We start from the raw sequence: 27,524 nt of genomic DNA on the forward strand, positions 1-27,524 counted from the left end.
TGAATAAACCACTTAGGACAATAATGTGAATACTTTTATTTTATTGCATCTTTCACATGAATATAAAAATTGTGGGTCATTAGCACAGTAAAAACTCCCTTTAGCCAACGCTGACGGACCCTGAGGCACTGTGTTCAGGAAGAAACTCAAATGAATCTAATTTTTTTTATTCCTGCCGTGTAGAAGTGGGTCGGTAGGGGAGCCTGCAGTCTGCTCTGAGGCAGGAAAGACGATGTGTGACATTCACCGGCAGCAATGGCAAACTGTCAGTGTGGCTGCCTGCTTTCATTCCATAAAGTCAGCAGTTAGGTAAGAGAGTGCAATATAAGCTGAGTGAGAGTGTAAAACAGGCTGCTTCAAGCGATTTTAAAGCCCGATAAGAGTCAATATCCTCCTTTCATTTGTTGCAAAATCCACCGCAATTCCCATATAGCAGTCGGTCCGTTTCCTGTCAAACAAAAACAGTTTGTTCTTCCTCATCTGATTCCTCTCTGGAGCGAGTTGTCTAAAAACTCGGAGTAGCAGGAGAGGGAGCAGTAGTGCTGCTGCACCGGAGCGTCCGTGCCCCCCATGTCGTCCACCAGGACGACCGTGTGAGAGACTTGGTGCAGGTTCATGCTGACCGCCGTCTTGATGTAGAAATTGATGCAGACACGGCCGCAGTCGCACAGCTTGGCTACTTCGAGGTCCCGACACAAGTGGGCAGGGATGAGGTGAGGTCCGTACGGTAACCTGCGAGGTGAATCAGAGAGGGTACAATTGGGAGGCTGCTGTAAGCACCACAGTGAAGATACAGTTCGGTATACCGTTTAAGTCTAACCTGAGGTTGGCCACGGCTCTGGAAGCCATCTCTTGAAGAGGAAGTGGGAACGTGAGTTTCATCGTGTGGTCAAGAGGGTTCGGTTGGACAAACGGATTCCCAAACAGGTCCAGGTTCTCCAGACTGAGCTTACGGAAGTCGGAGGGCAACATGGCTAGCTGGTTGTGCGCCGCCGACAGGAACCTCAGCTTGGAGAGTCGGCCCACGTGGAACGGCAAACAGACGAGCTTGTTGTCGTCCAGCTTGAGGTTCACTAGTTCTTTGAGCTGGCAGAACTGAGCCGGGAGGGACTGCAGTCGATTCTGGCTGAGGTCCAGGAGCTGGAGGGTCCGCTGCAGGGTGGACAGGCAGAGGGCCTCGCTGAAGGCCTCCAGGTGGTTGTTGTGGAGGACGAGCTCGGAGAGGCAGCCCAGGTCCCCGATGGTGGCAGGGAGCTTCTTGATGTGGTTGTTGCTGAGGTCTAGCTTGCGGAGAGCTGCAAAAAAAACAACAAAGGAAAAACACCACAACTTAATCCAGCTATGTAGTACTGCACAAAGTATTGTATTAAGTTAAACTCATTCTACCTTTGAGAGACAGCATCCGCATGTCCACCCGGGACAGTTTGCAGTAGGAGACCTGCAGCTGCTCCAGAGAGTAGGGGAAGCAGGAGGTGAGGGGGTAGTCCTTCTTGGAGACGATGGAGAGCTTCTTCTTGGGTTGCTCTACGTCTCTGGCGCGAACAGGAGTGAGCGTGGAGAGAGGAAGGCTACTCGCGTCACTTCCTCTGTCGGCCAAACGAGCCGCCGAGAGGAAGTTCTTCAAGCTGTTCGCATCAGCCTACAAATAAAGGAATAGATGAAGATACAGGTGGATTAGTGGATGGGGAATACCTGTACAATTTAATGCAGTCCGAAATAATAGACCGTCAACCAAAAAACACCCAAAGACACATCAGGGTGTTCATTTAAATGTATGGTCAAATTATTTAGGATTTTAAAAATGGTGGGCCTGTAGGTTGATGCAGTCAAAAAAACCGAATGCGTCTAGTTGAATAAACGAGTAGGTGGAGTCTTGTGGCACAGTCCTCACTTATAAACACTGTAGTACTCAGACTGTGTTTAGCTGGAAGTCGTACCTTGCTCACACAAATGTCAACAGCAGGTTCCTTTAATCTCACGGTGGCCTTGCCTTCCTCCACAAACCAGGTGAAGAACTTCTCTATGTTGTCTTTCAGCTGCAAGAGAAAGTTGGCAACATGTCAGTGGTGGAAAAATACTCGACACAACAGGGTGGGTACGCGTTACCATTCAACCAGGAGTGATTCACGTTCCCAACAAGTGTAGACGGGAATACTGAAAGCTTTTGAACCTTTTACTCAACATGCAGGTGTATATTTCTACAGAGCTACGACGTTTTTAAATCAGAAGCTCCCGAAGAGCACCTGAAGGCAGCATTAGCGAACATGAACACTGTACGTTGAGAGCTTCTAGGTCTTTCTGGCAATAATAAAAGAGGAATCAAAGTAAATTTATTAAGTGGCATGGGTTTGAGTTAACTGAAAACCTAAAAACACAGTTGCTGGAATATGTTTCTTTAATACTGTCATTTTAAAAATGTTACTGTAGAAACCTGACAAACAATATGACATGAAGATCATTTACTGTCTTATTAAACTATACTTATTGAAAAAGTATGTACATACTCTGTTATAACGTGACCTGTGCGCTGGATGTACCATGCTGTGTGTGTTAAATTACATTCAACGACTGTTTATTTAGCCTTTTAGCATCCAGATATTAAATTTTTTTTTAAATGATAGTTTAAGGAGCCAAACGACAACAACAACAGTATCACACCTGTTTTTGTAACTGTGTGTTGATGAGGTTACTCTTTTTAGATTTTAGCCATGAAATGCTCTCTGAGTGATGAATAAAATTCCCTAAACTAAATCTGAATTCAGTCAACATAGAGGGGCACACACCCAGGGACGCAAGTCCAGCTTCAGAACTGTACAAACAACAACAGACCCTGACCTTGTACTTTGAGCCTGCTCTGTCCTTAGCGGTGCAGATCATCATGTAGATGTTGCAGCGTTGATTCGTCTTGTCCGCATGCTTCCCGATGGACAGCACCGCTCTCGCGCCCTTCCCTCGACTTTTCATCCCAAACGAGGGAAGCATCCGGTTCACCACCTCGACATCACACTGCAGCTTCATCACAACCGAATACGAAACAAAAAAACACAAACTCTTGATGTCCCGGCTTAAGGCCGAGTCAGAGTTAAACTACGGGTTTAAATGCATACCAGAGAGAGAAAAACACAAACTTCCGCGGAAAAACGTCCTGGAGCTCCCCGGGGCACAACACACACGTCCGTCCCCGGTCATGGATGTCAACAAGCAGACCGGTGGTCTCCACCGAGCCGCAGCGGCATCTGACCGGCTGTCGAACGCACCACACACAGCCGGTAGACCGAGTCTTCAGTGGGCAACCGCGGTGAGTTTGACGGTATCGTGACACATTGTAAAAGGCCCCGGATAGTTCTCTGTTGTCGGTGAGGTAGCTTCCGTTAGCATGATATCGCGCGCGCGTGGGAAGTGACGTCATGGAAGCGCTCGGGGCCCTGGCGCGCGTTTAGCAGCAGAGGGGCAGACCCTACTTCCATAGTCGGACAACCGTTTTGCTCGAATTACTTTTTTAATAAACAATCAAGAAAACGTGACACCACTGGTGGGAAGTACATTTATTCGAGCACTGTACAGTTCTGAATAAGAAAATAATAATACTTTTATTAATAATAATTAATAAAATAAGCGGCTTGATTACATGTTCTGCTACTTTATACTACAAATAGTAACATTTATTTCCTAATTTTAGTGACTAATCACATTTCACATTCAGATTAGTAATACAAAAATATAATCAACAAATAAATGTGATGTAGGCTATTATTATGTAAAGATAGCTATCAATTTAATTTAGCTCCACTTAATGCATCACTCATTTTAATCCAGTCGGCTATTAGGCTATACACTATTGCGCAATAGGCCATTCTGCTTAATGAGTTGCCAACTATTACTTTTGGTACTTCAAGCAGCTATATTTTGATGATAATATACTTATACAAAGTCACATTTTGAATGCAGGACTTTTACTTGGAACAAAGTATTTCCATAGTGTTGCATTGCTACTTCTGAGGTCTGAGTACTTCTTCCACCACTGGGTTATGCGGTACATTGTTTGACAAAAATATAAATATATATAAAATGCTATTTAATCATCTCTAATGCAGCCACAGTTTCTGTTGATCACAAAGCAACTGACAGAGGTTTGACAAAAACTCCACTTACAAAAAAGGTTTTCTGGGGCTTTTCAACTATCCCTCCCCTGTTCTATTGCACGTTACTCACTGAAGTTTCTACAACTGAGCCAAAACTCCATCTGCTGAGGAAAACTGAGAAGCTATTGAATTGTTTCTGTTGTACTGTTGACTGTACCCATGAAGAAATATATACATTTTTAATATAAATAAATCAATATAGTCCTTAGCAATAGTGGCATCTAGTGGTCAGCAGAAAGAAAGACCAGAAAGAAAGACCAGAGATGCTGCATGTCTTTGACAGCTGTTGTTACTTTGTAGATTCAGATTTTCAAAATAAATCACACGGTCATCTTATAAACATGATGCATTGTTATAGATTGAACTTCTCCAACAACAGCATTACAATGCTATACTCATTCATACATCGGTGATAATAATCCCGAGAAGTAATATACTGTGTAGTATTATAACAGTCTAGAATTATTTTGGTCTGATAATACTGCTGCACCTTTACTTGTAATGGAGTGTTTTTTAAGTATTGCTTTTATCATAGTAAAAGTATTGCTTCTATCTTGCCCAGTTAGCAACAACATTCTGGATTTACACGTTTGCTTGCATACATGGTATATTTGTACCAGCACTTGGTCTGGCAGGCAACCACAAAGAATGTTTATTGGTTGGAGTCATTGGATGTCCGTGTAGTCATTCCAGTGCTTCTTTCCTTCTAGTTGTACTTGAGGAACCAGTGAGCTGAGAGTATCTGTCACCTCAGATCAACATGACCACAGGACAAACGTTTCTCTCTTCTTCTTTTTCTTTTTATTCATCAGCACACACAACAGGGACATACAGGGTATACATTTGTTTGTGACCTTAACTTGAAATATAGAAATGTGTAACAGTGATATGATTCAATGTATGATTTAATCAACAAATTTGAGTGAATAAAACGCCATGTTATTCCCTTCAATCTGACGTGGTACAAGTCACAATACTGCTTTACAAAAATAATTTGTCAGGACTACTTTTATTGCTTACATTTTGACACTCAGTTCATGTTCCTACTCATCAATAAAAGCTTTGTGGTGTTGAATAAAAACCTTTGGAAAAAACGAAATAAACTGAAAAAATGTCTTTGGTTTCACTATAAATCAACTAAAAAACAAAAGCTTATGGTAATGACATGCGACTTTGACTTTTTACTGGTATTATTCCCACCTTTAAGTGGCACAATCCTCACACGTATAATAACACATACAAGGTCAATGTAAGAACCGGTGAAGTTTTGCATCCTGTGATTTTTGAGAAATGTGAGTGATGAAAACAGTAGGATGCTGATGTCATGCAGTTTTCATGTCTCAGTGCACCATTGAATCAGATTATTATTGTCATTATACACACTGCAGCATGTGCAATTCAACGCGAGGACTCTTTGTCCTGTTGGTGACTGTGTTAAAAAATAGAAGTGACTATTACTTCACTTACAAGTGGAATTTTCTGAAAGAGCTCCATACATCTTCATTAATGTCATTCTGTCTATGGAGCAAACAGTGACCAACATCATCCATCATTACTGTTTTGAATCTTATCTTGACTCATCAATAAGTGTCTCTATGTCCCTCACAGATCCGTCTCCACACAGGACGACCCTCTGCGTATGTAATATCGCCTCACATCCCTCCCGTCCTCGCCGCCACGGCCCTCAGACCGATGCACAATGAGCACTGGGAAGAACCGGGCGTCCCTATAAGTCGGTGGACTATCGCTGAGCTCCAGCCGGCTGGAGTCGGAGCGGCAGCACTGCTCGTCGGCGCAGCAGGGGTCAGTCAGGTTGCTGCTGTGGCTCCTCCACAGAGACACGGTGCGATGGGAGCCGTACATGCGGCAGAGAGAGAATCGGGACGTGTCCGAGGAGGGGTGCGAGCGGAGCAGCGCTCCCCGGCAGGAGAAGATGGAGGAGCAGCTGGAGCTGGCCATGGTCCTCCTCCTGCCTCCTCCGTCGCCTCGTCCGTTGGGCTCCTCGCATTGCTCGCAGTCCTCCTGGCTTTGCAGAGCGCCGTAACTCTGAGCAGTCTGGCTGCTGTCCAGAAGGAAGCAGTTTGAGGACGAGGTGAATTCGGTGTCTTGTAATGAGTTGGAGTCTGCTGTGCTCATGTTTATCAGCATGGCCTCTGAGTAGCTGGGAATCACCTGACGGTTACAGCGTATGTGCCACTCCATCTCAGTGCTGTCCAGCGTGTCTACTCTGGGAATACCACAACCAGTATTATTCCCCAGAGGCCTGTCTTCATCTAGAGGAGAGGGGCTGTACTCCAGCCCAAATAGTTTCTCTATGCGGTAGTGCACATAGGCAGTGCGGTACTCGGTCAGCACTCTCAGAGGCCAGGACAACATCAGCAGAGCTGCCAGCCAGAAGGCAACCTGGGAAGTGTACCAAGGCATCCTATCTGGGTCTACATAGGCTATTAGGTTTTCTCTGAAGTCCACATTCTTCAGCTGCATCCCCTCCCTGGCCTCCATGTAATCGTCCAAACCCTCAATTTCGGAGAAGAACCTGGCTCTCTGGTTGAGGTATTCATTTTCTGGACCGGCCTCTGTGAAGCTGAAACATTTGGTGAAGCGCAGGCGAGTTGCCGGAAGTCCCTCCAAGCCGCTGAGGTCACGCGAGACATCTTTCATCCCAGAGTGGCTGTAGTCAAACTCGCCCTCGGCGACGTGGGTGTTCACTCTCTCGTGGTACACCTGCATGGTGGTGTACGCGTCCCCGTTGCGGTATCGGGTGACTTGCCGAGTCCGTCGCACAAAGTGGTAGCTGATGGCCTTCCACCATATGCAAGGTTGGGCCTCCCTCAATCGCAGCACGCGCTCATACACACTGTCCACGTCCGCTTTGCTCTGCAGCTCGCTCCTGGCTCTGCAGTGATAGCACTCCATCATGTATAAGACGTAGAGTATGAGCAGGAAGGCCAGAGGGATGTAGATGTAGCCGTCAGAGCAGGGGCTGTCGTGGTAGATCATAGAGTGTCCTCCAACGCTCATCCCAGAGGCCCCCCGCAGGGAGGAGGGGAAGGAGGCCGTGAAGGAGGAGGTTAGGGCGGAGTTGAAGCTGATTTTGGTGACCCGGGTCAGCTGACACCAGGCCACCGCGCCCAGGCAGCTGTACATGAGCAGAGAGAGCAGCAGGCAGCGCCAATGGGACTCCCGGCAGATGCAAGCACCCAGGGACTGCTTCACTGGATGCTGCTGCAGAGAGAGAGAGAGAGAGAGAGAGTAATGAGAAAAAGGTACTTAAAGCAATGAGGCTCTAAAACTTGGCAGTGACATACAGTAGAAATGCAAATGAACGTGGCTCCACTTTGGACTTCCAAGCTTTCCCATACCTAAGCACAAAGTAAATCAAACTAAAGAAAGCACACAGGAATTAAATTAAAGCACCCAGTGTCCCTGGTAGGCTGTGACTCAACGCAAACAAATATTTATATATAACATATATAAATGTTAGCTGAGATGTTGTCACACATCTTTCTCTGAAATTAATTACATTTATATTGCACATGGGCTAATGTACTAGCTGGTAAAGTTGTCACATTAATAGCACACTTATGATAGCACTTGTGTATATGTAGACAACATTCCTAAAAACATTGGAGATTAAAATCCATTGTAGAAATGGAGCCTGACCGACCAACACACATTTTTCTGTTTCAATTTCTTGTTACTTATAAGCTTGTTTTTTAATAGAGCCTCATATAGGCACCTTGCACAGAAATTATGCTCTAGCTTCGGAATAAATAACAGAAAATGAAAAATGAATTAAACATTTACCTCATTCATCAAGGAAAAACTCCAAATATTTCTGGTTCCAAATGTAAGGATTCAGTGCTTTTCCCTGTTTAATGTTTTTTTTTTATGAAATAGCTTTAAGTTTTGGACTGTTGGTAAAAAACAAGACATTTTAAGACGTCATCTTGGACTCTGGGGACTTTCACTACTTTCTGATATTTATAATTTTATAATAATATAACACTTACAAGGGCCCTTCTGTTGCACTTACATTTGTGACATGCTTTACATATAATGTAGTATTTTTAAATTCTGATTTTGATTATTTTAGACAAGAATCAGAATACTTCTCCCAGCACTGCTTAACACACACACACACACACACACACACACCCACACACACACACACACACACACACACATACACACACACACACACACACACGCACACACACACACTCACGCACACCTCTGATCTACATGTATCTGCTGAGTATTGGGGGATTAGCCTCCGGGCAGACAAACAGAAACAGAAAGTGCTTACATTCAGCAAAGACACAATGGCCTCAAGCTATTTCATCAGTAACACTAACAGTAAAAGAAGCTCGAGTGTAACCCTTTGTGCACAAAAAGAGCAAACCAGGACCGACACATTTAATGTGTGCATCTCTTAGTTTGGGAGTTTCACACATTCAAAAGTAATTTGGTCCCATCTTGTCAGTCACATTTATCATAAGTTCTAAATGTCTTTATGGTACTTTCTAATATTTTAGCTTTTTGTGGTGACAATCGTCCCCATGAGATCCTGTGTTCTTGTAGACTACCTCTGGTGTTTTATGGAGTGAAACAATTTATGGTGACAACCAGCCCATCCATTACTGCGCTGACACAGGGGTAGGGATGTCACTTTGCGGGTTCCACCTCAGTTATTTATGGAGCAAACAGGGATGCAATTCTTGTAGAGAGGATGGCATTCAGTAGTCCAGGGCTCTGGACTGCAGACATTACACACTATACAGTTTAGATGTGCAAGAGTGTCACTTTAAATAGTGCTTCTTAGTCAAATTAAAGATTATACTAATCCAAAAAATATAAGCCCTAATAAACTAAATCTGTTGGCTGAAGATAAATAGGACGTTTGTGGAAAAAAGTTGCTTGTAACTAAATTGTACTTTAATCTACTCCGCAGTATAAAATAGGACCTGGCAGTTACATGGACAATGGCTCTGAGGTAAGACAACTCGTGCTCTCTTATCTGTGCATGGCTGGCTGCACACAGCCAATCCCCCAGATGGAATCACAGTAATTATTCCGTGACAGTAAAGACAGAGGACATTGTGGAGCAAACACAGACACATGCATGTATACAATTGATCAACACTTTAAAATCGTGGTCTGGCTTTGCAATGTTTGCTGGCTTAACAACTCCCTTTGGGAATATTATGCATGCGTTAGTGAGAGTATATTTCCACAACAATGGATTCTACTGCCACTATGTGAAATGGACTATTCTGACATTTCATCAAGCAGAGAGGCTGTCTGGCTGCAGGTGGAAGCATTTGCACTTTGATGGCACAGGGAGGATGTCAATATTGTATTTATTTTTCCAGTGATCAGAACTAAAATGTCTTTAATATTTAATATTTAATTTTTATATATATATATATATATAAATATATATTTAAAGGCAATAATAAGCATAAGCGTAAGGAACTTGCACTTAAGAGTGGGCTTATTTGTTTTGCACAACAACAATGTTTTGGTTCGTCATTGCTGTTATTTGTTATACTTTTCTGATAATTCATAAGAACTGCAACCATTTTTAAAAATATTGATTGATGTTTTTATTCAAGCTAATGAATGACTACACCTACCTCCTCCAGAACATCACTCTCAGCTGGCGAGTCCTCCTCCTCCTCCTGCTGCTCCTCTTCCTCAGCATCATTGGGAGCGCTGGCCGCCGTGTCCTCCGCAGAGTCCGGATCGGAGGAGAGCATGCTGCACTTTTCGCATGTCAGTGAGAGATTATAAACTCACTCCTTCTTGCTCCGTTTCTCCCAGATTGCTCCCCCTTTTTGTGTCCCCTTCAGCCCCACACCGTCTGGGCCGGAGCCAGCAGGCTGCTGCTGCTGCACGGAGCGGGGATCCCTCGGTGGTCCCGCCTGGCCGGACAGAGGGGGGCGGGGTTGAGGGATTTCACCGCAGCAAAGGCAGCAGAGGCTGACCATTATGCAGTAAGCGAGGCTTGTTGTCAATGGCCACTTTAAATTATCTAATAAAACCCATACATAACAGAAAACGTCACTGCGCAATGTTGACCCAGGTGATCCAGATGTCGGTGCGCTGCCCAGTGTCCTGGAGAAGGGAGGACACCGCGAGATATAGAGCTGAGGTATGTGGTAAACCCTGCGCGTTACACGAGATAAATCAGCAAGGATGCATTAACATATTTGCCAACAACTTCAGATACCTTGCGTGTGCCTTCCAAGCCTCTAAATATCCTAATAATATTTGGGAAAAATAGGGGGATGTAGAGAAAAGGAAGTCCCTCCGCATTCCTTTCTGTTTATTTGGGCCGAGCTTTTATTGTGAAGGTGGAGTTTGGTGTCACATTAGAAATCTTCCGTGTGGTTTACCGGGTGTTGTGTATTCACGCTGGTAACACGGACACCAACACTGAGCGTTAACTGAAGGTTAGCTACCACAGTTCTGACATATTTTAGAACAACAAAGACTGCCATATTTTAATGACTCAGTTTAGCTTTGTGTTGGATAATTGTACCTTCAGCTGAGTACGGTTTGACATTTCAAGCTAACGTCAAGCTAACGATAGCTAACGTTAACTGTGCGTGTCGGAACTTAACTAACGTTACACGCGAAAAGAAAGCAATATCAACTAATGATAGTTAGCGCACGTTAGATATGTGTAATTTATTTGGTGTATTAGTTAAAGTGTTGCTTTCTGTCCTTTCTTACACTACGATAACGTTAGTTCGCCTTAAGGTTAGCGATGTGTTGGAGAACTGACTGTTTGTCTTCACGTGGAAGTATAGACGGACATACATGGATACGGGACACTAGAATTAGATCCAACAGTGTAAATGTATTTAACATGATCTTGTGTGTCCTTTAGAGGGATGTTGCGGCGTCCGAAGCCATCCGACTCTGAGGCAGACCTCCTCAGGGAGCAGGAGAAGTTTCTGACCTCTGGTGCTCAGCCTGCTGCCAATGTGGTCCGCAGACCTGACAAGAGGAGAGGCGAGGCTGGAGGAGGAGGAGGAGGAGGGGACTGTAACAGGGAAGATGAAGGAAGACAGAGGGATGTTGTCACCATAGAAGGCAAGAGATGTGTCTGTTTTTTGAGAATATTAACTCATCGACAGTTACAGGGTTTTTCTCATGCTCAACATGAGACTAAGGTGGTACTTAAACAAGCATAAGTTACACCCATCGCTAACAATGAACCATTTATACTAGTATGTAAGGTTATTAAATATCGTTTGTGTTTCCTCTAGATCTTCCAGACCAACTCCCATCTCTGACGCCAGCCCCTCCTAAGAAGTCTCGGTTCAAAGCCAGTCGGGTTACTTTTGAGGATGAGGATGCTGAGGAGATGCTGGACAGACATGACATTCACGTCACTGCTGTTCTCTCCAGAATAGTTGTAAGTACCTGTCGTTGAATGCAAATGCCAAGTATAAATCAGTGACTGTGTGCTTAATAAAGTCGCTTTTTCCCCCCCTTGTTGGACCTCTCCAAGTATTTTAGTTATCCAAGTTTGCTGGTATCATGTTAAGCTCGACATAATTGACAGTGTTCGGATTTATTATTTCATCAATGGATCCGTAACGTCGCTCTTTGTTTTAGGAGAGAGACACCAGCTCTACTCCGATATCGCTACCAGCACTTACAGGCGTGGCGTTCCCTAAAGTATCGCACCGTTCAGAAACCAGCAGCCAGGTAAGAAAACGTTAATGCCAATTCTTAATAAGGAGTGTGATTCTTACAGTGTGTAAATCGTTTAATTACAAACAGACGCATTGTATCGTCACAATAAATCATTCAACTTGATTGTTTAACATTCATTCATCCTTACGACCAGGTGCCACTGTCTTCCGCTTTTGGAAAGAAGAGTATCTTTGCTCGTCAGATAGCAGCTCAGAGGCTAAAGGAGGGACAGACACCTTTTCATTGTGCTCCTGAAGCTGAACACAGAGAGCAGACGCTGCCGCCTGAGACCAGCATGGACACAGGTCAGTGTGGTTTCTGCAGATCATCGAGAGTAAATAATTCAATTTTGGATTTGGTCTGCGGTATCTTTCTCCACAGAACCCCCTCTTCACATTATTTTTGTCTCCCTTTTGTCTTTATCTCCTCTCTCCAGAGCCAACTGCAGTGTCGGGTCCCAGTCTGCTGTCTGATCGGGGTCTTGGGGGCCCAGATAGCTCAGGAGAAACCACAAGGATCCACAGGGAGAACCAGGCTAAGCTCCAGGCCATGTCTCAGTCGGAGATACTACAGGAGCAGAATAAACTCTTATCTCAACTCGGTAGGCAATCATGTTGTCCACATGATGCTTTATTCATATGTAATATACATTGAGATGAAGACATGATATGTGTTGCGCTTGTATAATAACTAGTAAAGTACATTTTGTTGGTTCCACTGCGTATATAACGCGATTATTTCTGCTTCCCAGATCCCAGACTAGTGGACTTTGTAAGAGCTCGCAAAGCCCAGAGCGTCCCGTCCTCTGCCTCCGCATCCAAACAACCCCGGGGCAAAAGCAGCGAGGACAACTCTCCTCTTGAAGATCTGAGCAGACAGTCGGTCTCCTCTGGTGCTGCTGTGCTGTTTCAGAAACCCCGAGAAGTAGAGATGGAAAGAGAGGAGGAGGATCTGCCACCACCACCACCTGCTGTGACGGGTAAGATGGATTTAAAAATAACCTTTTTATCAGGTCTACCTGGTCCGGTGTTCCTGGTCTCTGCTGCTGCTGCTGGAGATAAATAAATACATCAAAGTTATGGGGATGACTATGCTGTTATTTCACACTACTTCTTGCCTCTTTAGGTTTGTTTAAATTGCAGTGGTGGAATGTAACAAAGTACATTTACTCAAGTACACATTTGAGGTACTTTACTTGAATATTTCCATATTATGCTTAAGTTTATACTTCCATGCAACTACATCTCAGAGGTAAATATTGTACTTTTGACTCCAATGCATTCATCTGACAGCTGTAGTTACTTTTCAGATTATCCTTTCCCACACACCCTTGTTGTACACGAAAAACACGTATTTCCAGATATATTGACTTTGAATGTGGATGTTTGTGTTAAGTGTCCTTATGTAGGTGGAGTAAACGTCTCCTACTGCTTAAGTTCGTCACATGGCTAAAAACAGGACTGTCTGTCTGAGCTCATTAGGGATACGTGGTTCTCACAGGACAGCGTCGCTACAAATATATGATGATCTTGTTGCTGAGACTATCAGATTGTTATGATTAGTGGTACATCTTGAAGGGAAAAGCCCTAAATGTGCCACCATCACACCTGTCCGTCTGCCAGCTTTCTCTGCCTCCATCTCCCTCCTGATGTTTCTCACTCACTTCTTTTTCTTTCATCCTCTCTCTCTGCTCTCCCTTTCTCTCAAGGAGCCATTCTCCTAATTGTATAGTTAATGTGCGATGCTTCTGCTGCAAGGCTAAAATCCCGACATAATGCGGATCATCGACTTCACTCTGTGTGATTAGCAGAAAGGCCAGACTGAGCCAGAAGTAGCCACTCTCTGCAATGAAGTTACTGCAGATCATTCACAGAACGGTCCCAATCCTGATGAAAGTATTGCTAATGGGCCGTATGAAGACAGAGCTTGCACATCATGTACCATCAATTTTATGAACCGAGCTGCTTTTGTCATTCTGTTATTCTGGCCAAAGATGATTTATTAGATGAGTAGAATGCAAAAACAGTCATCAATTCTGCATTGATTTATTTAAAAAGAGTTGTCAATTTTTGGTCTCAAGGACCTTTTTCAAGACATGTGTCAAGGCGATTTACTTTTTTCTTCACAAAGATGATTTATTGCCTTCTCTACCTCCTTTTTTTAGAGAAAACAACCCTTGTTTTTGCGGTTGAGAACAAATAGGAATAGTTTGTGTTTACAGCGGTGCCACGGTGTTGGAGTTGTCACGTTATCTGTGCTGCCTACAACAGACAACAGTTGTACCAATTGTTACAAGAAATGATACATAGTTCCGAGTCTCGCTTTTACCCTTCTGTCTGTCTGTGTGTGAATTCAGAGAAGGACCTGCTGCTGAAGCCTCAGAAGGAATGGGTCCACATGGATAAGCTGGAGCCAGAGAAGCTGGAGTGGATGAGAGACCTGCCGGCACCCAGAAGGAAAGGAACCAAAAAGGTCAGGAGATAATTCTTATGACACCAGCAGATGACATTTTTATTAATTTCAACTTAAAGCTCGAGTTTTTCTGCGTTGATTCTGTGTACTGATAGGCCATGCAGGCTCGGTTTGACTTCGCGGGGATGTTGATTCCACCCACGGAGGATCTGCCCACCCATTTAGGCTTACACCACCATGGAGAGGAGCCTGAGGTCAGTGGACAATAAGTCGTTTTATTCATACTAAGGATTATTGTAATGAACAAATGTTTATAACACCATCAGATCTATTTTCTGTTGTGTTTAATATCGGGGTTTGGCTCACAAAGCCCAATAGCGGTACCAGCTAATTGCAAAGTTAAGTTCTGATTAGTTCTGAACATCACCTGTAATTATAAATCTCATTATGGTGGCTCATTGCTCCGGGAACCGTCCTTTTAATTTGTTCATTTGATTGCAGTGTTTCGCTCGGATCTAATTTTGTAAATAGAACTTGGAGTAATGTCGAACTATCGATTACATTTGCTCCCGAGAGCGCCTTTGTAGCCTTAAACGTAACCTGCTCTTCAGTAAAAATTCCACTTTCTGCTTTATGACACCTGTAAAAAAAGGTGAAGCATCATTGTGAGACTGAAAACCAGATTCATCTCAAAGTTAGAGTTTTAGACCGGGCTCCAGGTCTTTTGCTTTGAGATGATTTTGCTCCTAACATTGAGGATTCCTCTGCAGCGGGCCGGTTACTCCCTGCAGGAACTATTCCTGCTGTCTCGGAGTCAGCTCATCCAGCAGAGGAGTCTGGCCCTCGGCACTCTGGCCAACATCCTCTCAAAGGTACGTAAACAAACACACAGTGTAGCTGCAGAGGCACATGTCTGTAGTCACTGAAGTGGTGGCTCTTCTGACCCTGTAGGCACGTGCTGGGGAGTACCTGTCGGTTCTGAAAGGCAGCGTGGTGTCCACTCTGCTCGACGCCGGCCTGCTCTTCCTGCTCCGCTTTGCATTGGACGACGGTGTGGAGGGAGTACTGTCTGCAGCTGTGCATGCACTGAAAGCCCTCCTTGTGTGTGAAGACGATGAAGTAAGACGATCCATTAAAACACGCCGTCTTTTACATGCGATTGTGTCATTTTATCTGCAAATACTACTAAAGTTTGATTAGGAACTGCAGAAGCCATCACAAAGTATGTCAGAAACACAGAAGCAAAAACGTAATATGTAGAAGAGATAATACACTTTGGTTGTCTGTTACTGTTTTTCTACAAGAGTGTCCCAATGTCTTGTCCCTCATGTTCAAATATCCATTGTTTGTCCTCTCAGGAGTGTTTGGACTGCACATTCTCGTGGTTTCGCGGCTTGGCCTCCTTCCCTCTGCTGCCGTCTGCTCAGGAGGAGGAAGAGGAGGACGACGAAGGGCTCCCCGAATGTATGAAGGAGACGGCGAAGGAGAAGGAGGAGAGGAAGAGTGATCATGATGTGGCCAGGCAGGATGTTGTCAAGGTAAACAGAAAATCAAAGGCCATACAGACAGACTTCCATTTTGGTTTTGTAATGTAAACGTAGGATAATTAAGAAGCTCTGTAGATAAAGGTGGAATGCTTATTGTCTGTGTTTCAGGGTCTGTTAAAGATGAAACTGCTCCCCAGGCTGCGTTACATCCTCGAGGTGTTCCGACCTTCTCCTCGAGTGGTCCAGGACGTCCTGCAGATCCTGACTCGTATCGCGAGGCACTCTTCCCCATCTGCCATGCAGGTAACAACAGTTACAGTCACTTAATCAACTACTTGTTGTAACCATGCTTGTCGTACAATTCATTTTTATCGTCTATATTTTCATCTTGCCAAATTCAGTAAGATTGCATTTCACTCACAGGTGCTCGACTGTCCTCGCTTGATGGAGACGGTGTTGTCAGAGTTCCTTCCCGCTTCCTGGACGGCGCCATCTTCTTCCATTCCTCAGTCTGTTTACGGACTCCCGCTGGCCAGCGCCATGAAGCTGTTGAGAGTGTTGGCCACCTCTGGCAGACACGCCTGTGCCAGACTGGTAAGTGCCGCTATGGGATCTGCTGTGCAAGCAACGGTGTTTAATTGCTTTATAATGTATTAGAATGACCGTGTGTTTGAGAGAGGTGTTTAATAACTGGATGAACTGTGTCCAGACTGATGCAGCCTGTATGTCCAGTGGTGTGTGACGGGTGTTGCGTTGACACCTTTCTTCTAAAATCTGTAAAATACAAAAAGAGTCAAGTGGGAAATAAAATACTAAACTCTGATTTATTTGCGTATTTTTAACCTCACAATAAGTACCATATAATCATTATCCAATTTTCCGATCTAAATGATTCCGTTATTCTTTGTCTCCCCAGTTAAACTCTTTTGGAGTGAAGGAGCGTCTGCCTTGTCTGCTGAGCGCTGAGCCCAGTGAGCTGCTGCTGGAGCCGACCGAGGCCCTCAGGATCTCCACCGAGGCCTACAGGCTGTGGGCCGTGGCAGCCGGCTACGGACAGGCCTGCAAATTATACATGCAAGTGAACACATTCAATCTGACTACCGGGGGCAGAGAACGTCCTCTCCAGGAGTGTTAAGTAGCCGGATTAGAGACGGCGAATCCGTGGAACCGCTTCATAATTTCTGTGCTGATTAGCTCGACACTCTAATGCTCCGCTCTGCTCTCACAGTGCATGTCATTATGTTTCCCCAGAGACCTGTATCCGGGCTTAGCGAAGACCTTGCAGTCGGTTCACACAGTCCTGGCCCTCTCAGGTCCTCTGTTGCCTCTGCAGCTCCAGCGGGTCCTGGCTCTGCTCTCTCTGCTCACACAGGTCACACACACAGCTGGTTGCCACCAGGAGCTACAGGCCGGCATGGTCAGGTACAGATGTTTCAAACAAATCATCACACATAATTGGCAGCTGTTTTGATAATAGATTAATTGGTTTGAGTCATTTTTAAAGAAAAAAAAAAAAAGGTTAAATTCTCTCATACAAGCTTCTTATTTTAGAAATGTAACATTTGAGTTGTGGACAAAACAAGACATTTGAGGACGTCAACCTCGGCTTTGGGAGACACCGTCCTCTTTCACCATTTTCTGACATTTTATAGACCAAACCACGAATCGATTTAATAAAGAAAATAATCAACAATGCAGATACTTGTTAGTTGCAGCCCTGTACACATTAGCCTCTCTGTTTTGCCACAGCTCTCAGGGAGAAGAGTGCCCTCCTCCTCCTCCAGTATCTTGGGGTCACGTCACAGGGTTGCAGGCGTCCTTGTTGGGACATTTGAGGGCCTTTGTGAAGAACCTTGACAATCCCGTTCAGAAAGACATCAGCCTGGTTGTCATACCAGCTTACTTGGCCTACCTAGAAGCCTACTACCATCAGCTCTCCAGACAGGTACCGCTTCCTGCTGCGTTAGGACAAATCAAGTTATACTTTCTGTAACAAGTGCATTGTTATCTCTCAAGTAGCACACGTGGTTGAGCTCTGTGTGCTTTACCAAGCTATGAATCCATGAACTACACAACTCTCTTCCTCAGAGCGGTTTCAAGCCAGTAGAGACCCTCCAAGAACTGGAGCGGCTGACGTCTGAGGTTCTCCTCCCCCTGCTGTCGCACCATGTTGTTCAAGGCCTGATTAAGAACCTAAAGTATGTCTGACTTACAGCGTAGTCCTTGTAGTTCCTGTTGTTATTCCTCGTCATATTGTCAAATAATAATGTCTAAATAATGAAAACTGGTGGCAGTTGCCTCTGTTTGGTTCTTGACCTTTTATCAGCACAGTCTGACGTTTTTTTCTTTGATTATGACTTGTTTTTACACCAGGTCTTCCTCAGTGGTGTGTAATGTCCGGTCTAGTCATCTGGACCCAGACACCACTCCCAGCCTCCCTGGCCTGGCCTGCTCAGGATGGAGGCACCGCCCGGGCCCGCTTGCTCCTAACTCCCCCTTCCCTCTCCTCACGGCCCTGGGGCTTCTCCTGGAAACAATCACAGGCATTCACAAAGGCCTCAGCCTCAAGGTACATTTATAGGGAGAACTTTAGGGAGTTTTTTTTTATCATGCAAGCGACAGACAATAATGAGCCAAGCAATACAGACCTTTCTTTCATTAGATTGTATCACTGCTAAGTACATTTTCAGCCAAAGATAAGATGCTAATCAGTAAAAGGATCCAGTGTAATCTTTGGTTGCGGCCTCTTGGCACTCTAGTGCACGCGTTGGCCAAAATCAAATGTATTTGATCTCACTCCCCCTCTATCTCTAGTTCAACGGCCTCCTCCTGTCAGAACCTGTGATTGGTTACCTGAGAAGTTGCAGTCAGGCTATGCCCACGCTGTCTCACTCCAGAGCCTGGCTGGTCCGTCATGAGCACCACCTCCTCTACCTGCTGCTCCGGCTGGCACACAGACTGGTAAGGCTCCAACTTTGGTCAAAGTCACGTAAATGATTGTGTCGACCTAAAGCATGCAGTTAAAGTCTTTGTTTCAGTCGGCGGCACCATCTTCTGCTGTTCTTTTAGGTTGTGATAGCTTCTGTTACGAACAGAAGCCCCCTCTCATTAGTAATGCATAATAACACGTCCGAATCTTTGTTTCTTCTCAGGTTTCCATTGAGCCTGAAGTAGCCAAGCTTGCCTCACTGTACCACCAGGTGGCGCTGGTTCTGCTGCCATGGTTGTTACCAGGCAGTGAATACCTGGGACATGAACTGCTGTCCACCATCATCTTCAACAAGGACTTTATATCGTAAGTCCACTTTACTTTGAATTGATTACCAGTAGGTGCCAACACAATCAACATTGATAGCCTTTTTTGCTTTTGTTGATTCCATACATTCTTTCTTTGTAATCGTTCTATTAAAAGTAACATTTCTTTGGAATTTGATCGATTTAGCAGATGATCCATTTCCCCCCAAAAGTGATATATCTCATTCTTTGCCTCTTCCTTGTGACAGTTTATGTTTGTTTGCTTTCCAGAGAGGGCCACAGCGGAGGACCTGAGGCTGTAGAGCTGGGAGAGCTGAGACTGCAAGAGGAAACACCCCACACCTCTCCCTCTCTGCAGACGGTTGGCGCTCTCCTGAGAGAAGCCTGCATCCAGCTGCCGTCCATACGAGGCTGCTTCCTCACTCACCTGGCCCATCTAGAGCCGTCCGTACTGACGTCCCGGGACGCTCTCCTCGGCCACAACCCCTGGATCAGCTCCCATCTCCTCCCGGAGCTCACTGGTCCCACCGTGCCATCCGATTGGGCTTTCCTCCCGCTCGTCAGCCTGTATGAGCGGACGGGGCAGGCCGACGGTGGAGGGTTGGAGGTGGAAGACCTCCCACAGGGGGCTCTGCAGGCCGTGACCCACTGTCTGCAGTGGCTGCTGCTGCTGGAGGTCTGGAGGGAGGAGGCGCTAAAGGTACACAAACAAGTCAAGTCAGGGTATTTCAATTTTTATTTCGCAGAATTATCCAAGAACTTCTGCTTAATGCAGTTTTCATAAAGACTCTGACATTCATCAATGTTTGCATTATGGTATTTTAGCATAGATAGACACTACACTAACACTTAAACACTAGTGTCCCATACATTGTTATTTTATATCCACTTCTGACGCTGCTAGACCGCTCGTTTGGAATTCACTTCCTGCAGAAGTACCTCCACTTTAGAACTATTTTTACCACCACATAATATAAATGAGGCCCAATATATTTATGTTAAATACATACTAGTCATTATTATTGATCGTCTGGTTGTCAAGTTTCTCTTCTAGTGTGTCTTTGTCAGGCAATGTAACGTTATATTTAGGGCCCGAGCCGCCGACAACGTCGGGCCGGCGAAGGCCCTATTGAGTTTCTAGGGGTTCTTATTCTTCTGATTCTTATTAGGGCCCGAGCCACCGACAACGTCGGGCCAGCGAAGGCCCTATTGAGTTTCTAAGGGGTATTATTAGGGCCCGAGCCGCCGACAACGTCGGGCCGGCGAAGGCCCTATTGAGTTTCTAAGGGTTCTTATTATTAGGGCCCGAGCCGCCGACAACGTCGGGCCGGCGAAGGCCCTATTGAGTTTCTAAGGGGTATTCTTATTAGGGCCCGAGCCGCCGACAACGTCGGGCCGGCGAAGGCCCTATTGAGTTTCTAAGGGTTCTTATTATTATGATTCTTATATTTGTGGGGAATGAGCTAGTAGGGGCACTTGCCATGCATGAAAACTCACCAAATTTGCACACCTCTCAGGTCTGGTGGAGAAACTCTGCTGCGCAAGGTTGCATACTTGTGTGTAAAAAAATGGCTCTCTAGCGCCCCCTACAAGGCGGGCCGGCCACGCCCCTCGGCCAGTTTGTCCGATTGACTTGAAATTCGACACACATGTCCGAATCCGCTAGATCTAAAAAAAAGCCTCTCAGACCCCGAAACTGCGCCTGGAAAAATTTTCCGCCATCTTGAATTTAGTGTAAAACACATCTTTGCGAACTCCTCCCACACGCTGGCTCCGATTGCTACCAAATTTTCTGTGGATCATTATTGGATGTAGATCACTCAGATTTATCAAAAGCTTTTTGATATCTATTTGCGTTGAGAAGATATGGACCAATGAACTTCTTAGGGGCGTGGCTTAATATCAATTCACATAACTTCTCAACCCATTGTCGAAAATTCACGAAACTTTCAGCATATGTGCACATCGCATACCGCAACATACCCTGAGATTTTTGTTGCATTCAACCAATAGGGGGCGCTACAGTAAACCCGCAAAGTTGTGTTTTTTGGCACTTTTCGCATTTTGCAGCCTTCGTATTTTAACGAACTCCTCCTAGAGCATTTATGCGATCGACTTCATATTTGTTCAGGGTGCTCTTAAGACCTTTGTGATTAAAAATTATTAAAAGCTAGCGCTTTCGTCGAAGAACCTTGACGTGGCGTGGCGGCCATTTTGCATAATTTTTCTGAAAAATCAAGTTGTTATAACTCCAAGGTACATAATCCAATCCACACAAAACTTCTTGTGCATGATGCCACTTCAAGCCTGAACATACTTAAATTGAAAAAAATGAAATAACTCATAGCGCCACCTACTGGCTGAAGGAAATGTCATATTTTATACGTTTCTTTATTCCTCCTAGCCAGATGACCCGATTAGTCTCAAAATCAGTAAGGATAGTCTTAGGACATTGATGAAGAGCCATCATAAGTATTGTGTGTTTTCGTTGAACGCTGTTGCCGTGGCGACGCATCGTTCGCCATGCAAAATTGAAGTTGTTATAACTCAAAGGTACATTATCCAATTTGCACAAAACTTCTTGTGCATGATGCCACTTCAAGCTTGAACATACCTGATTTGAAAAAATTCAAAAAACTCATAGCGCCACCTACTGGCTAAAGGAAATTTGTTTCAGTAGGTTAGGATGCTCAAAAAATCATGGTACTTTGCACAAGTGTCAAAGGCATCGGAAGAAATATATGGAATGATTTTTGGCCTTATCCGTTTTAAATTGCCTCTGTAGCGCCCCCTACAATATTTCAAAAGAGCAGCCCCGGCGCTACGTTTGAGCTACACGTACGAAACTCGGTAGGCACACGTATCCTGCGGAGACTTAAAAATAAGTCTCTTGGCACCGTGCTGTAAAACCTACCAGAAGTCGGCCATTTTGATTTCGGTGTCATTTTTCCTCAGCATAGTACTATTTGCAAAGCATCGTTTCCGGCATCGATCGGTCCCACGCGGGATCGACGACGTCTCGCTCGCGGACCCGCCGTCCCGCGGTCGCGGACGTTCTCCGACGCGCAGGCCGGAGTCCGCCGCGAGCCCCGACGCGCAAGGGAGGCGAGGGCCCGTTCATCACTGCTCGCAGTTTTAATTATGATTCTTATTTTTGTAGGGAATGAGCTCGTAGGGGCACTTGCCATGCATGAAAACTCACCAAATTTGCACACCTCTCAGATCTGGTGGAGAAACTCTGCTGCGGAAGGTTGCATACTTGTGTGTAAAAAAATGGCTCTCTAGCGCCCCCTACAAGGCGGTCCGGCCACGCCCCTCGGCCAGTTTGTCCGATTGACTTGAAAATCAACACACATGTCCTAATCCACTAGATCTAAAAAAAAGCCTCTCAGACCCCGAAACCGCGCCTAGGAAAATTTTCCGCCATCTTGAATTTAGTGTAAAACACATCTTTGCGAACTCCTCCCACACGCTGGCTCCGATTGCTACCAAAATTGCTGTGGATCATTATTGGATGTAGATCACTCAGATTTATCAAAAGCTTTTTGATATCTATTTGCGTTGAAAAGATATGGACCAATGAACTTCTTAGGGGCGTGGCTTAATATCAATTCACATAACTTCTCAACCCATTGTCGAAAATTCACGAAACTTTCAGCATATGTGCACATCGCATACCGTAACATACCCTGAGATTTTTGTTGCATTCAACCAATAGGGGGCGCTACAATAAACCCGCAAAGTTGTGTTTTTTGGCACATTTTCCATTTTGCAGCCTTCGTACTTCAACGAACTCCTCCTAGAGAATTTATGCGATCGACTTCAAACTTGGTCAGGATGCTCTTAAGACCTTTGTGATTAAAAATTATTAAAAGCTAGAGTTTTCGTCGAAGAACCTTGACGTGGCGTGGCGGCCATTTTGCATCATTTTTCTGAAAAATCAAGTTGTTATAACTCCAAGGTACATAATCCAATCCACACAAAACTTCTTGTGCATGATGCCACTTCAAGCCTGAACATACTTAAATTGAAAAAAATGAAATAACTCATAGCGCCACCTACTGGCTGAAGGAAATGTCATATTTTATACGTTTCTTTATTCCTCCTAGCCAGGTGACCCGATTAGTCTCAAAATCAGTAAGGATAGTCTTAGGACATTGATGAAGAGCCATCATAAGTATTGTGTGTTTTCGTTGAACGCTGTTGCCGTGGCGACGCATCGTTCGCCATGCAAAATTGAAGTTGTTATAACTCAAAGGTACATTATCCAATTTGCACAAAACTTCTTGTGCATGATGCCACTTCAAGCCTGAACATACCTGATTTGAAAAAATTCAAAAAATTCATAGCGCCACCTACTGGCTAAAGGAAATTTGTTTCAGTAGGTTAGGATGCTCAAAAAATCATGGTACTTTGCACAAGTGTCAAAGGCATCGGAAGAAATATGTGGAATGATTTTTGGCCTTGTCCGTTTTAAATTGCCTCTGTAGCGCCCCCTACAATATTTCAAAAGAGCAGCCCCGGCGCTACGTTTGAGCTACATGTACGAAACTTGGTGGGCACATGTATCCTCTTGAGACTTAAAAATAAGTCTCTTGGCACCATGCTCTAAAACCTACCGAAGTCGGCCATTTTGATTTTGGTGTCATTTTTCCATAGCATAGTAGGTTAGGATGCTCAAAAATTCATGGCACTTTGCACATGTGTCAAAGGCATCGGAAGAAATATGTGGTATGATTTTTGGCCTTGTCCGTTTTAAATTGCCTCTGTAGCGCCCCCTACAATATTTCAAAAGAGCAGCCCCGGCGCTACGTTTGAGCTACACGTACGAAACTCGGTAGGCGCGCGTATCCTGCGGAGACTTAAAAATAAGTCTCTTGGCACCGTGCTCTAAAACCTACCAGAAGTCGGCCATTTTGATTTCGGTGTCATTTTTCCTCAGCATAGTACTATTTGCAAAGCATCGTTTCCGGCATCGGGCGGTCCCACGCGGGATCGACGACGTCTCGCTCGCGGACGCGCAGTCCAGCGGTCGCGGACGTTCTCCGACGCGCAGGCCGGAGTCCGCCGCAAGCCCCGACGCGCAAGGGAGGCGAGGGCCCGTTCATCACTGCTCGCAGTTTTAATTAGGGCCCGAGCCACCGACAACGTCGGGCCAGCGAAGGCCCTATTGAGTTTCTAAGGGGTATTATTATTATTATTCCGATCCTTATTTTTCCACTTTGGCTGCATATTTGGAATATTTGCCATGCATGAAAACTCACCAAATTTTGCATACTTGCCAGGTCTGGCGAAACTTGGGTTTTGATATAGGAGCCATTTTTGCGTGAAAAAAAATGGCTCTCTAGCGCCCCCTACAAGTCGCGCCGGCGACGCCCCTCGGCCAGTTTGTCCGATTGACTTGAAATTCAACACACATGTCCGAAACCACTAGATCTAAAAAAAAGCCTCTCAGACCCCTAAGCTCCGCCTACTTAGATTTTCCGCCATCTTGAATTTAGTGTAAAACACATCTTTGCAAACTCCTCCTACACGCTGGCTCCTATTGCTACCAAAATTGCTGTGGATCATTAGTGGATGTAGATCACTCAGATTTATCAAAAGCTTTTTGATATCTCTTTGCGTTGAAAAGATATGGACCAATGAACTTCTTAGGGGCGTGGCTTAATATCAATACACATAACTTCTCAACCCAGTGTCGAAAATTCACGAAACTTTCAGCATATGTGCACATCGCATACCGTTACATACCCTGTGATTTGTGTTGCATTCAACCAATAGGGGGCGCTACAGTAAACCCGCAAAGTTGTGTTTTTTGGCACTTTTCGCATTTTGCAGCCTTCGTATTTTAACGAACTCCTCCTAGAGCATTTATGCGATCGACTTCATATTTGTTCAGAGTGCTCTTAAGACCTTTGTGATTAAAAATTATTAAAAGCTAGCGCTTTCGTCGAAGAACCTTGACGTGGCGTGGCGGCCATTTTGCATCATTTTTCTGAAAAATCAAGTTGTTATAGCTCCATGGTACATACTCCAATCCACACAAAACTTCTTGTGCATGATGCCACTTCAAGCCTGAACATACTTAAATTGAAAAAAATGAAATAACTCATAGCGCCACCTACTGGCTGAAGGAAATGTCATATTTTATACTTTTCTTTATTCCTCCTAGCCAGGTGACCCGATTAGTCTCAACATCGGTAAGGATAGTCTTAGGACATTGATGAAGAGCCATCATAAGTATTGTGTGTTTTCATTGAACGCTGTTGCCGTGGCGACGCATCGTTCGCCATGCAAAATTGAAGTTGTTATAACTCCAAGGTACATTATCCAATTTGCACAAAACTTCTTGTGCATGATGCCACTTCAAGCCTGAACATACCTGATTTGAAAAAATTCAAAAAACTCATAGCGCCACCTACTGGCGGAAGGAAATTTGTTTCAGTAGGTTAGGATGCTCAAAATTTCATAAAACTTTGGACATGTGTCAAAGGCATCGGAGGAAATATGTGGTATGATTTTTGGCCTTGTCCGTTTTAAATTGCCTCTGTAGCGCCCCCTACAATATTTCAAAAGAGCAGCCCCGGCGCTACGTTTGAGCTACACGTACGAAACTTGGTAGGCACACGTATCCTGTGGAGACTTAAAAATAAGTCTCTTGGCACCATGCTCTAAAACCTATCAAAGTCGGCCATTTTGATTTTGGTGTCATTTTTCCATAGCATAGTAGGTTGGGATGCTCAGAAATTCATGGCACTTTGCACATGTGTCAAAGGCATCGGAAGACATATGTGGTACGATTTTTAGCCTTGTCCGTTTTAAATTGCCTCTGTAGCGCCCCCTACAATATTTCAAAAGAGCAGCCCCAGCGCTACGTTTGAGCTACACGTACGAAACTGGGTAGGCGCACGTATCCTGCGGAGACTTAAAAATAAGTCTCTTGGCACCGTGCTGTAAAACCTACCAGAAGTCGGCCATTTTGATTTCGGTGTCATTTTTCCTCAGCATAGTACTATTTGCAAAGCATCATTTCCAGCATCGGGCGGTCCACGCGGGATCGACGACGTCTCGCTCGCGGACCCGCCGTCCCGCGGTCGCGGACGTTCTCCGACGCTCAGGCCGGAGTCCGCCGCCGACCCCGACGCGCAAGGGAGGCGAGGGCCCGTTCATCACTGCTCGCAGTTTTAATTAGGGCCCGAGCCACCGACAACGTCGGGCCAGCGAAGGCCCTATTGAAATTGTAAGAGTTATTAGGGCCCGAGCCACCGACAACGTCGGGCCAGCGAAGGCCCTATTGAGTTTCTAAGGGGTATTATTAGGGCCCGAGCCACCGACAACGTCGGGCCAGCGAAGGCCCTATTGAAATTGTAAGAATTATTATTATTATTCTTCTTTTTATTTTTGCACTTTGGGAGTATTTTGGGGGTACTTGCCATGTATGAAAACTCACCAAATTTTGCAGACTTGTCAGGTCTGGCGAAAATAGAGGTGTGATATAGGTGCCAGAAATGTGTGTAAAAAAATGGCTCTCTAGCGCCCCCTACAAGTCGCGCCGGCGACGCCCCTCGGCCAGTTTGTCCGATTGACTTGAAATTCAACACATATGTCCTAATCCGCTAGATCTAAAAAAAAGCCTCTCAGACCCCTAAGCTCCGCCTACTTAGATTTTCCGCCATCTTGAATTTAGTGTAAAACACATCTTTGCAAACTCCTCCCACACGCTGGCTCCTATTGCTACCAAAATTGCTGTGGATCATTAGTGGATGTAGATCACTTAGATTTATCAAAAGCTTTTTGATATCTCTTTGCGTTGAAAAGATATGGACCAATGAACTTCCTAGGGGCGTGGCTTAATATCAATACACATAACTTCTCAACCCATTGTCGAAAATTCACGAAACTTTCAGCATATGTGCACATCGCATACCGTAACATACCCTGAAATTTGTGTTGCATTCAACCAATAGGGGGCGCTACAGTAATCCCGCAAATTTGTGTTTTTTGGCACTTTTCGCATTTTGCAGCCTTCGTACTTCAACGAACTCCTCCTAGAGCATTTATGCGATCGACTTCATATTTGTTCAGGGTGCTCTTAAGACCTTTGTGATTAAAAATTATTAAAAGCTAGCGCTTTCATCGAAGAACCTTGACGTGGCGTGGCGGCCATTTTGCATCATTTTTCTGAAAAATCAAGTTGTTATAGCTCCAAGGTACATACTCCAATCCACACAAAACTTCTTGTGCATGATGCCACTTCAAGCCTGAACATACTTAAATTGAAAAAAATGAAATAACTCATAGCGCCACCTACTGGCTGAAGGAAATGTCATATTTTATACTTTTCTTTATTCCTCCTAGCCAGGTGACCCGATTAGTCTCAAAATCGGTAAGGATAGTCTTAGGACATTGATGAAGAGCCATCATAAGTATTGTGTGTTTTCGTTGAACGCTGTTGCCGTGGCGACGCATCGTTCGCCATGCAAAATTGAAGTTGTTATAACTCCAAGGTACATTA

The 27,524-nt window shown here is 44.8% G+C and overlaps 3 protein-coding genes across 4 annotated transcripts in view; 1 reads left to right on the plus strand and 2 right to left on the minus strand.

Moving 5' to 3' along the window:
- Positions 1-50: 50 nt before the first annotated feature.
- On the minus strand, positions 51-3,353 carry lrr1 (leucine rich repeat protein 1). Of its 2 annotated transcripts, XM_079174306.1 has the most exons (6): positions 3,108-3,353; positions 2,836-3,012; positions 1,938-2,036; positions 1,387-1,639; positions 821-1,295; positions 51-732 (listed from the first exon to the last, which is right to left on the minus strand). In XM_079174306.1, the coding sequence occupies exons 2-6, from the start codon at positions 2,980-2,982 to the stop codon at positions 477-479; spliced, it is 1,230 nt and encodes a 409-aa protein (XP_079030432.1). In that variant the 5' UTR covers positions 2,983-3,012; positions 3,108-3,353; the 3' UTR covers positions 51-476. The 2 variants fall into 2 exon arrangements, with proteins under 2 accessions (XP_079030432.1, XP_079030431.1); XM_079174305.1 differs by having other exon boundaries at positions 2,836-3,353.
- A 2,391-nt stretch (positions 3,354-5,744) lies between these two features.
- LOC306706856 (transmembrane protein 151B) lies at positions 5,745-9,904 on the minus strand (the record flags this gene model as incomplete). Its single annotated transcript, XM_079174088.1, has 2 exons — positions 5,745-7,367; positions 9,782-9,904. 2 exons carry the CDS (start codon positions 9,902-9,904, stop codon positions 5,745-5,747), a joined length of 1,746 nt encoding a protein of 581 aa, XP_079030214.1.
- A 646-nt stretch (positions 9,905-10,550) lies between these two features.
- rpap1 (RNA polymerase II associated protein 1) overlaps positions 10,551-27,524 on the plus strand; it is a 69,642-nt gene continuing 52,668 nt past the window's right edge. The window contains exons 1-22 of the mRNA XM_079174836.1: positions 10,551-10,600; positions 11,041-11,246; positions 11,423-11,571; positions 11,775-11,867; positions 12,010-12,160; positions 12,292-12,456; positions 12,607-12,834; positions 14,212-14,327; positions 14,423-14,521; positions 15,038-15,139; positions 15,219-15,386; positions 15,626-15,805; positions 15,923-16,057; positions 16,178-16,348; positions 16,671-16,828; positions 17,006-17,176; positions 17,504-17,699; positions 17,843-17,952; positions 18,128-18,323; positions 18,569-18,715; positions 18,907-19,049; positions 19,280-19,709. Coding sequence (XP_079030962.1) covers positions 11,045-11,246; positions 11,423-11,571; positions 11,775-11,867; positions 12,010-12,160; positions 12,292-12,456; positions 12,607-12,834; positions 14,212-14,327; positions 14,423-14,521; positions 15,038-15,139; positions 15,219-15,386; positions 15,626-15,805; positions 15,923-16,057; positions 16,178-16,348; positions 16,671-16,828; positions 17,006-17,176; positions 17,504-17,699; positions 17,843-17,952; positions 18,128-18,323; positions 18,569-18,715; positions 18,907-19,049; positions 19,280-19,709 — 3,510 coding nt within the window. The 5' untranslated portion in view covers positions 10,551-10,600; positions 11,041-11,044. The remainder of the gene's footprint in view (positions 10,601-11,040; positions 11,247-11,422; positions 11,572-11,774; positions 11,868-12,009; positions 12,161-12,291; positions 12,457-12,606; positions 12,835-14,211; positions 14,328-14,422; positions 14,522-15,037; positions 15,140-15,218; positions 15,387-15,625; positions 15,806-15,922; positions 16,058-16,177; positions 16,349-16,670; positions 16,829-17,005; positions 17,177-17,503; positions 17,700-17,842; positions 17,953-18,127; positions 18,324-18,568; positions 18,716-18,906; positions 19,050-19,279; positions 19,710-27,524) is intronic.

This window comes from Pholis gunnellus, assembly GCF_910591455.1.
Source record: "Pholis gunnellus genome assembly, chromosome: 15".
NCBI lineage: Eukaryota > Metazoa > Chordata > Actinopteri > Perciformes > Pholidae > Pholis > Pholis gunnellus.

What these genes read in the sequence shown, in the direction of transcription:
- lrr1 (XM_079174305.1), bottom strand. Translation starts at nt 3,018, where the DNA reads ATGAAGCTGCAGTGTGATGTCGAGGTGGTGAACCGGATGCTTCCCTCG. An exon ending in GAGCAGGCTCAAAGTACAAG is followed by an intron (nt 2,037 to 2,835) that starts GTCAGGGTCTGT and finishes TTTCTCTTGCAG; the next exon opens with CTGAAAGACAACATAGAGAA. An exon ending in TTGACATTTGTGTGAGCAAG is followed by an intron (nt 1,640 to 1,937) that starts GTACGACTTCCA and finishes CTTTATTTGTAG; the next exon opens with GCTGATGCGAACAGCTTGAA.